The sequence below is a fragment of the Hoplias malabaricus genome, chromosome X2, assembly GCF_029633855.1.
Source record: "Hoplias malabaricus isolate fHopMal1 chromosome X2, fHopMal1.hap1, whole genome shotgun sequence".
NCBI classification, from domain to species: Eukaryota; Metazoa; Chordata; class Actinopteri; order Characiformes; family Erythrinidae; genus Hoplias; species Hoplias malabaricus.
The window spans coordinates 56,471,067-56,480,775 of NC_089819.1; the positions used below are offsets into that span (position 1 = coordinate 56,471,067).

General features: G+C 41.0%; 1 protein-coding gene across 1 annotated transcript; it reads left to right on the plus strand.

Annotated features, from left to right (window-relative positions):
* The first annotated feature begins 249 nt into the window (after positions 1-249).
* On the plus strand, positions 250-9,685 carry LOC136676216 (spermatogenesis-associated protein 2-like protein). The gene is made up of 3 exons (XM_066653065.1): positions 250-934; positions 5,011-5,730; positions 7,260-9,685. The coding sequence occupies exons 1-3, from the start codon at positions 527-529 to the stop codon at positions 7,713-7,715; spliced, it is 1,584 nt and encodes a 527-aa protein (XP_066509162.1). The 5' UTR covers positions 250-526; the 3' UTR covers positions 7,716-9,685.
* The last annotated feature ends 24 nt before the right edge of the window (positions 9,686-9,709 follow it).

Here is a 9,709-nt window from a genome sequence, read left to right on the forward strand (position 1 = left end):
GATTTCCAATATTGTAATGAAAGTGGCCAGAAGTTGGGGTAATTACGCTATATATATTTAATTACACAAATATTGGCCCCTTTAAATCCATTGTTGTTTCGTATATCCACCAAACGCCGTAGTTCCGCGTTATTAATAAAGGTCGTTCTTTGGCGCCATCTGGTGGCCGATAAATGTCAGTGCGAGGGAGAGAAAAACCCGTGGATCCTCCCCCTGTAGATGTCAGTGTTTGGTCTGAGGGCTGTTCAATCGACACAGGAAACACATCGCGGCTCTGTGAGGGTTTGGTGAGATAAGGAGCGTTCACAGCAGCTGGATTTGGTTTTAAACCTGGACTAGGGGCAAAGTGAAGTGCCCTAACTGCCCCAACAACTTCAGCAGAGCAACAGCCTCAGAACGATCCTCAGCAGCTCAAAGCAGAGCATCAGGAACCTGCTCCTGTTTCAGTTTCTCTTCTGTTCCGGATGGTGGAGAGACTCAAGGCCGAGGCTCCAGCTGCTCTTCCTTGAGCTCTTTAATTCAGCTCATGAAGGCTCTTCTCTCGGGTTTGACCTCTGTGACCTCTGCTATGGCCTTCAGAGCTGAGGACCAGGCTCCAGCTTCTTTCTCAGAGGTCCTCAGCTCTTATTTAAACTTCTACACCTCGGAGTGGACCGGGGGCATGTGTGCAGTGGACAGGAGGCTGGAGGCAGAAGCTCGGGGGCTTTTACAGAGAGAAGGGGCAGAAAACAGCTTCACTCTGCTGCCCTTTTACCCCACAGTGCTCCAGTGCCTTCAGACAGGAGCTTGTCCTCATCCTCAGTCTCCTCCTCACTCTCCTTTTCCTCATGAACTCAGTGGTCTCCCTCTCTTCCTCAGAGCCTCAGAGCTGCTGGAGTTGATCTGTATAAACCTCTTCCTTTTCCCCTGGAGGAAGGAGATACGGACTCTGAAGGTGAGCTCAGTTTACAGCTTCCCTCTTAATTTTATTAAAATACACATCAGCAGACACACTCTCAGATTAAAGGAACAGTACAGGAACATTACTGTCACTGAAGCTACGAACAGTGTAGTGTATCTTTAAAGGTACAGACAGTGTAGTGTATCTTTAAAGGTACAAACAGTGTAGTGTATCTTTAAAGGTACAAACAGTGTAGTGTATCTTTAAAGGTACAAACAGTGTAGTGTATCTTTAAAGGTACAAACAGTGTAGTGTATCTTTAAAGGTACAGACAGTGTAGTGTATCTTTAAAGGTACAGTGTAGTGTATCTTTAAAGGTACAAACAATGTAGTGTATCTTTAAAGCTACAAACACTGTAGTGTATCTTTAAAGCTACAAACACTGTAGTGTATCTTTAAAGCTACAAACACTGTAGTGTATCTTTAAAGCTACAGACAGTGTAGTGTATCTTTGAAGCTACAAACAGTGTAGTGTATCTTTAAAGGTACAAACAGTGTAGTGTGTCTTTGAAGCTACAAACAGTGTAGTGTATCTTTAAAGGTACAGACAGTGTAGTGTAACTTTTAAAGATACAAACAGTGTAGTGTATCTTTAAAGGTACAGACAGTGTAGTGTAACTTTTAAAGATACAAACAGTGTAGTGTATCTTTAAAGGTACAGTGTAGTGTATCTTTAAAGGTACAAACAATGTAGTGTATCTTTAAAGGTACAAACAATGTAGTGTATCTTTAAAGGTACAAACACTGTAGTGTATCTTTAAAGCTACAAACACTGTAGTGTATCTTTAAAGCTACAAACACTGTAGTGTATCTTTAAAGGTACAAACACTGTAGTGTATCTTTAAAGCTACAGACAGTGTAGTGTATCTTTGAAGCTACAGACAGTGTAGTGTATCTTTGAAGCTACAGACAGTGTAGTGTATCTTTAAAGCTACAGACAGTGTAGTGTATCTTTAAAGCTGCAAACAGTGTAGTGTATCTTTAAAGCTGCAAACAGTGTAGTGTATCTTTAAAGCTACAAACACTGTAGTGTATCTTTAAAGCTACAAACACTGTAGTGTATCTTTAAAGCTACAAACACTGTAGTGTATCTTTAAAGGTACAGTGTAGTGTATATTTAAAGCTACAAACAGTGTAGTGTATCTTTAAAGCTACAAACAGTGTAGTGTATCTTTAAAGCTGCAAACAGTGTAGTGTATCTTTAAAGCTGCAAACAGTGTAGTGTATCTTTAAAGCTACAAACACTGTAGTGTATCTTTAAAGGTACAGCAGTGTAGTGTATCTTTAAAGCTACAAACAGTGTAGTGTATATTTAAAGCTACAAACAGTGTAGTGTATCTTTAAAGCTACAAACAGTGTAGTGTATCTTTAAAGCTGCAAACAGTGTAGTGTATCTTTAAAGCTGCAAACACTGTAGTGTATCTTTAAAGCTACAAACACTGTAGTGTATCTTTAAAGGTACAGCAGTGTAGTGTATCTTTAAAGCTACAAACACTGTAGTGTATCTTTAAAGCTACAGACAGTGTAGTGTATCTTTAAAGGTACAGACAGTGTAGTGTATCTTTAAAGGTAGAGACAGTGTAGTGTATCTTTAAAGGTACAGCAGTGTAGTGTATCTTTAAAGGTACAGACAGTGTAGTGTATCTTTAAAGGTACAGACAGTGTAGTGTATCTTTAAAGGTACAGCAGTGTAGTGTATCTTTAAAGGTAGAGACAGTGTAGTGTATCTTTAAAGGTACAGCAGTGTAGTGTATCTTTAAAGGTAGAGACAGTGTAGTGTATCTTTAAAGGTAGAGACAGTGTAGTGTATCTTTAAAGGTACAGCAGTGTAGTGTATCTTTAAAGGTACAGCAGTGTAGTGTGTCTTTAAAGGCACAGACAGTGTAGTGTATCTTTAAAGGTACAGACAGTGTAGTGTGTCTTTAAAGGTACAGACAGTGTAGTGTGTCTTTAAAGGCACAGACAGTGTAGTGTATCTTTAAAGGCACAGACAGTGTAGTGTATCTTTAAAGGTACAGACAGTGTAGTGTGTCTTTAAAGGTACAGACAGTGTAGTGTATCTTTAAAGGTACAGACAGTGTAGTGTATCTTTAAAGGTACATACAGTGTAGTGTATCTTTAAAGGTACATACAGTGTAGTGTATCTTTAAAGGTACAGACAGTGTAGTGTATCTTTAAAGGTAGAGACAGTGTAGTGTATCTTTAAAGGTACAAACAGTGTAGTGTATCTTTAAAGGTAGAGACATTGTAGTGTCTTTCATTATACAACTGTGGAGAATAAAAGAACACAATAAAAGAGTGGGGGGCGGGTCTCAGCAAATGAATGAGTAATTTTTAATAATTCTACTCTAAATGTTTATGTTAGACGTGTACACTGTTGTTGGAGTTGGGTTCCCAGAATATTCAGATCCAGTCCTGGAGCTGTTAATGTAGAATATGGTAGAGTTACGTTCCCTAATTCAAAGTATTGAAGAGATGCACTTAAGGGAACCCCCGCAGAATCAAAGAGGGAACATTCCCCAGGGACATACTACAGTAACTTTATCATCCTCTAGTCCTTCATCAGTGACACAGGACGCTGTCGGCTGGATGTTTTTGGTCGGTGGACTGTTCTCAGTCCAGACACTGAGGGGTTTAAAAACTCCAGCAGCACTGCTGTGTCTGATCCACTCTACACCAGCACAACACACACTAACACACCACCACCACGTCAGTGTCACTGCAGCGCTGAGAATGATCCACCACCACATCACACCTGCTCTGTGGGGGTCCTGAGCGCTGAGAGACAGAGGGGAAGAGGGTGTGATAAAGTATGCAGAGCAACAGATGGAGTACAGTGTGTTAGTGTAGATCTACAGAGACACAGAGAGTGGACAGTGGAGCTGAGAGAACAGTCGTTTTAATAGTTTTAATACTTCAATAACAATAACAGCACTGATCAGTGCACTGTTTATGAATTATTTATTAATATTTGTTTTGGGCCCAAATCTGATGCAATTCAAAAGTTTATTCAGTGGTGGGATTTAGACAAATGTGTTTAATTTTGTTTTTTGTTTTTTGGACACATTCAAACAAGTTATAATGCTCAATATTTAAATACTTTATCAAATAATAACAAAAAGAACTAGCTTCAGCAGCTAATTCAGGTTTTAATGAGAGTTAGAGTTGAGGAGGAACCAGGAACTGAACAAACTGCAGTAAAGATTATTAACATGTATTAAATACGTTAATAATAATAATATTTTAATAATAAAAATATCTGAAGTCAGACAAAGTGTCATTCCTGTAGTTCAAAGTCGGTTTCTTTTACAGAAATGAAACTAAACCTGTGACTGTTCCTCACACTGTAAACACGGCTAAAGCTAATGCTAAAGCTAATGGTAGGGGATTAAACAGGTCTTGGCTCATCTAATTTACAATCTGACTCTGAGATAAAACATCTGCCTACGTTTAGTACACACCACTGATCACAGTACAAACACTATTTAATAGTTTTGAGAGAATAGTAATTTTATTTTTGAGTTAGCATGCTAGCCTGTTAGCCAATACAATTCTAGCTTTTTTTCAATTTCTCGCTCAGCAAAATACTGAAAGATAAACTTATTTTTAAATATAATTTAACAAAATGTAAATAATACCAGAAATCTGTGGACAGACAGTTGTTCAGTTTATGTTTAATGTGTTTAATGTGGAGTTTATTTATTTTAATTAACTACATTTTAAGAAGCTTTTAGGAATTTCTTTGTGTATCATATTAATGACGAAGTATAACACACTGAACCATTATAGAAACTATAATAAATATCTTCTTATAATAAATAAAAAATATGAATATATTGTTATATAGGAACTACAAACATTTCATTTGCAAATAATAAACATAGAAGTAAAAAGAATAAAACATTAGGGAACAGAGCACGTGAAATCTCATAAAAGAGAAACAAGTGAAGAACCCACAGATGAGAATATGAATGTGTTTGGTTTGTGAGGTGTGTCCCAGGACGGTTCTGACCCTGTTTTTATCTCTGGTCATGGCTTGTCTTCGGTTATTGTTTTTTTTATTATTTCAGAAATTCTCTGGCCTTTTTGTGTACTACATCAAACCCGGGCTCCCAGCACAAACCACCCGGAAAATCCTTCAGAGAATCGGCTACAGCCTGGAGACGGACTCTGAGTTTATCCTGGAGCAAAGTCCGGATCCAGACACGGTGCAAAGGATGGGCTTCGAGCTGTTTCTCGCGCGGCTGGAGTGCCAGGACCTTCTGGAGGAAATGGAGCAGAAATCTCTGACTGAATGTTTGGAAATAATCCACAAAAGATCTGCCTCTCCTAATATCCCAGGCTTTTCTGGGAACGTTCCGGAGGAGGAATGTCAGGGGGAAGGTACTGATTTGAAGGAGGAGGTTCTGGAAGAGAATAAACAGCTTAAATATGATTCAGAGCCAAATCCAGCTCCAACAGAAGACCAGCCGATCCCTAAAAGCCTCAAATCCTCAAATCTGGATCTCCAGAAAAGCAGGGAACCCAAGAAGAACTCCCTTTCTCGGGAGGAGAGTGACGACATCCGCGAGATGAGGGAGAATTACCCAGATCTGGCATTCCGCCTCAAGCCCATTTTCAAAAACTCTCAAACCTCAGCTCCATCTCCGAACGTTAAAGACCAGATGAAGAGCAAAGAGCCTCCGTCGGCTCAACTTCACACGGTGAACGCTGACCTGAGTGGGCCACCGTCCATCGCTTTACACAGCCAGTCTCCCTCCGCTCTCAGAAAAGTCCCAGAGCCGCTACAGGTAGGACTTCGCCTTTTAAAGGTGCCCTTAGTCCACTGTTAACCAACAGTATTTCTGAAAGTGGTTATTCATTATTTCTGTGTGAGTTTATCCCTGAGTCTTTACACCACACAGAAGAGTCAGTGTAAATCTGTATAAATCTATGTACTGGGATAAATAAACAGGGGTAGTACATCAGTGTGAGGCTGAGTCCCATTTCCCCATGTAGCACTACCACTCAGCCCTATTCACCAATTTCCAGTTCCACCTTAAATGGAGAAGCAATTGCTTTCTAGCACCGGTGGCTCCAGTGTAATTTAAGATGGAACTGGAAGTTTTTAAACAAAAAGTTCTCAAAATTCCACAGGGAGTGAAGAGGGGGTGATGAAAATGATTGTGGAAAGCTTTTGAAAGAATGATGCCCTAAACTTAACGTTAAAGTCCAGAAAAACAGATAACGCTGCAGACACACAGCAGAGCGCCGCTGAAGAGTCAGCTTTATTTCTACAGCACATTTAAAAGACATCGAGTGACGACCAAAGTTCTGAATAAAATTATAACACCACACACTTTAAAACAAACATACAAAGAAATGGAGAAAAACACTTAAAAACTAAACTAAACCTGTGACTGTTCCTCACACTGTAAACACAGCTAAAGCTAATGCTAAAGCTAATGGTAGGGGATTAAACAGGTCTTGGCTCATCTAATTTACAATCTGACTCTGAAATAAAACATCTGCCTACGTTTAGTACACACCACTGATCACAGTACAAACACCGTTTAATAGTTTTGAGAGAATAGTAATTTCATTTTTGTGAGTTAGCATGCTAGCCTGTTAGCCAATACAATTCTAGCTTTTTTCAATTTCTCTCTCAGCAAAATACTGAAAGATAAACTTATTTTTAAATATAATTTAACGAAATGTGAATAATACCAGAAATCTGTGGACAGACAGTTGTTCAGTTGTTTTTGTTAAATGTGGTTTGTTTTTGTTTTTTTTTAGAAATGTGGATTTTCTTTATTTGTTTTATATAAAAACACTTAAAAACACAAGAAATAAAATAGATCAGATCCTGACAAAATCAGAGAAGACCACGAACAAAACCGACAGCTAACGACATAAAAGTCATGACTCAAAGGTCAGCGAGAATAAGTACGTTTTTAAATTTATATTTAAAAATATCTTCTGTGGCTGATTCCTTTATAAAAATCAGAAGGTTGTTCCGTAGTTTGGAGCCGCTACTGAAGGTGAGTGTTGAAGATGAAGCCCAGGGTTCTAACACGGGTCAGGCCCAGTTCTGAAAGGTCCAGAGTCAGAACATGAGGAAATTCTTAGACAGCGCTCGACACCCCTCGGTCCGACAGGGGCCACGGAGAACCGTTGTTGCTTTGCTGTGTTCTGATGAAACATCAGGCTCTACACCCCTCCAAGGGGCAAGGGCACAAACCCAGGGGCGGGGATCAGGACGAGGAATGGGATTCACCCTGAGAGAGGTATTTAAAAATGAAGGGTTAAGAGTCTGGTTTCTCTCTCTGTTTGTGTGCAGTCTCCAGAGCCTCAGACTTCAGGAGAAAGGCAGCCCCTGGTTCTGCGGGTTGGGAACATGCTGAAGAGCCCGGTGTTCGGTTCTGAGCCGTTGTCAGATGACGGGTTGGTGACGGAGCTCACGGAGAAGATGCGGAAACTCCAAACGAAGGATTGCAGCGCGGAAGAGTCTCTGAAGTTCCCGGTCGAGGAGACGTCTCAGTGCCAGGACTTCCTCACGGGCGAGGACACCTGCCCCGTGTCTCCGCGAGCCTGTTCCGGTTCTACCGCACACTTCCACCAGAGCGACACGATCAAGGAGCCTCCGCACTCCTTCTACATCCCCAACTGTGGGGGCGAGTATAAAGCGGTGACGGTGTCCCCCACGAGCCGCGAGCAGAACTGCACCCTGCAGCAAAACAGGAGCCCGACCCAGCAGCCCGAGGACGAGCTGCTGCAGACGTACGTCATGCTCTGAGGTTCCACTCCCGGAACAGCACCTGCTCACAGTCCACGACCCACGGAACAAGAACAAGAAGCAATGTTTCTACAGATGCACCGACACCAAAATAAAACTGAAATTAACGGCGTAAGATTCATAACAAATTCACCTCAAGCCTCTTTTAACAGAACTCTCAGTTCCACCTTAAATACTGTGGCTTTTTCAGTCTAGTGCCTGAGCCTCTTATTCTAGTTTTTCATTCCATCTGAAATGGTGCGGCGGTTATGTTCTGCCACTTACACTCTGCCATTTACATTTACATTCCACCTTAAATTATGCAGAAGGGATGTTCTTCCACCTTAAACACCCGAGGATTCAAAGTTCAGTGATTTAATGTGGTTCCTTTGTTTTACGTGGCGTGTATTTTGGTGAAATCAGACCTACAGAGGTGTTCTTGTTTGTGAGTGAACATGTGAATGTGTGTGAACGTGTGAGTGTGTGTGAACGTGTGAGTGTGTGAGTGAACGTGTGTGTGAACATGTGAACGTGTGTGTGAACATGTGAATGTGTGTGAACATGTGAATGTGTGTGTGAACGTGTGAGTGTGTGTGTGAACGTGTGAGTGTGTGAGTGAACGTGAGTGAGTGAATGTGTGTGTGAACGTGTGAGTGTGTGTGAGTGTGTGTGTGAACATGAGTGTGTGAGAATGTGTGAGTGTGTGTGTGAACATGAGTGTGTGAGAACGTGTGAGTGTGTGTGAACATGTGAGTGAACATGTGTGTGTGTGTGTGAACATGTGTGTGAGTGAACGTGTGAGTGTGTGTGTGAACGTGTGAGTGAGTGAATGTGTGTGAGTGAACGTGTGAGTGAGTGTGTGTGGGTGAGTAAGTGAACATGTGAGTGTGTGTGTGTCGCCCTCTCAAGGACTCAAGGACCAGTGTGTGTTCCCACTTTGTGCCCAGTAATTCCGGGTAGACTCCGGACCCACCGTCGCCCAGAACTGGAGAAGGGTGACAGACAATGATTGTTGCCTTGATTTACATAAGCTCATTAGAATATCAGGCCACACCCCTACAGTTCAGTAATGGGTTTGATCAGTGGTTTTGAACAGTGTTTAGTGGAAGCTCCAGACACATCTCGGTTCATCTTTACTTTTCTCTTTTAACTCTTTCACATTCATTTTTTGTCAGTGGCGCTTTAAAGGGCCAGTATTACACTCTTCTTTTATACTTTTATAATCTTTTAAACTTTATTTTTAACGACTGATGACTGTCAAAGCTCCCCTCTGTGATCACCTTCCCTCCTCCTCCTCTTAGGACTGCAGCCGGTTTACTGTGCCTTTAAGACTCTGCTATGTAAATGAGCACTGTTCTGATTGGCTGCCGTGTGTTAATTAAAAACACAGTTTATGAACCGACGGTGGTTAGAAACTTCAGTGTTCAGTTTGTATTCATCTGTTATTTGTGAAAACAGAGAATGAACAGAAGGAAGGACCCGATGTTCTCGCAGCTGTCACTCACGGTGATGCGACACGTTCTTCTCGTAAACGTAGGCTGTGTTTCAGGAAGCGGGAGCACTGTGAGACAGAGGACGTGGACCTGGACTTGACTCCCACGTTTACAGTAAATGTACGTTTATTCACAGCAAAGTCACTGGAACGAAGCTGGAATATTTTTCATTTCTCTCTCATTTCTCTGTCCTCGGTTTAAACAGGAAACTCCCATCTGTCTGAATGAATGAATTAAACAAATGAAGACGAACAGACACTGAGTCAGAGCTCCGCTGGAGTTTAATGAACAGATGAATCCGAGGAGGTCCTCTGTTATTGTTTTATTTGTGTTTTTACAGTCGTTTTCTCTTTTCTCAGGTGAAGCTCATGTTTGGGTTTTGTTTGATGCTCGTGCCTTTTTCTGAAAAATCAAGACAACGTTTGCACTGTTGGACATTTTCAGATTCACGTCAAACTTAAAGAAGGAGTCTGTTTTATTGAAATATTCTAATTTAAAAATGTCAGTTTATTAAAAAAATAA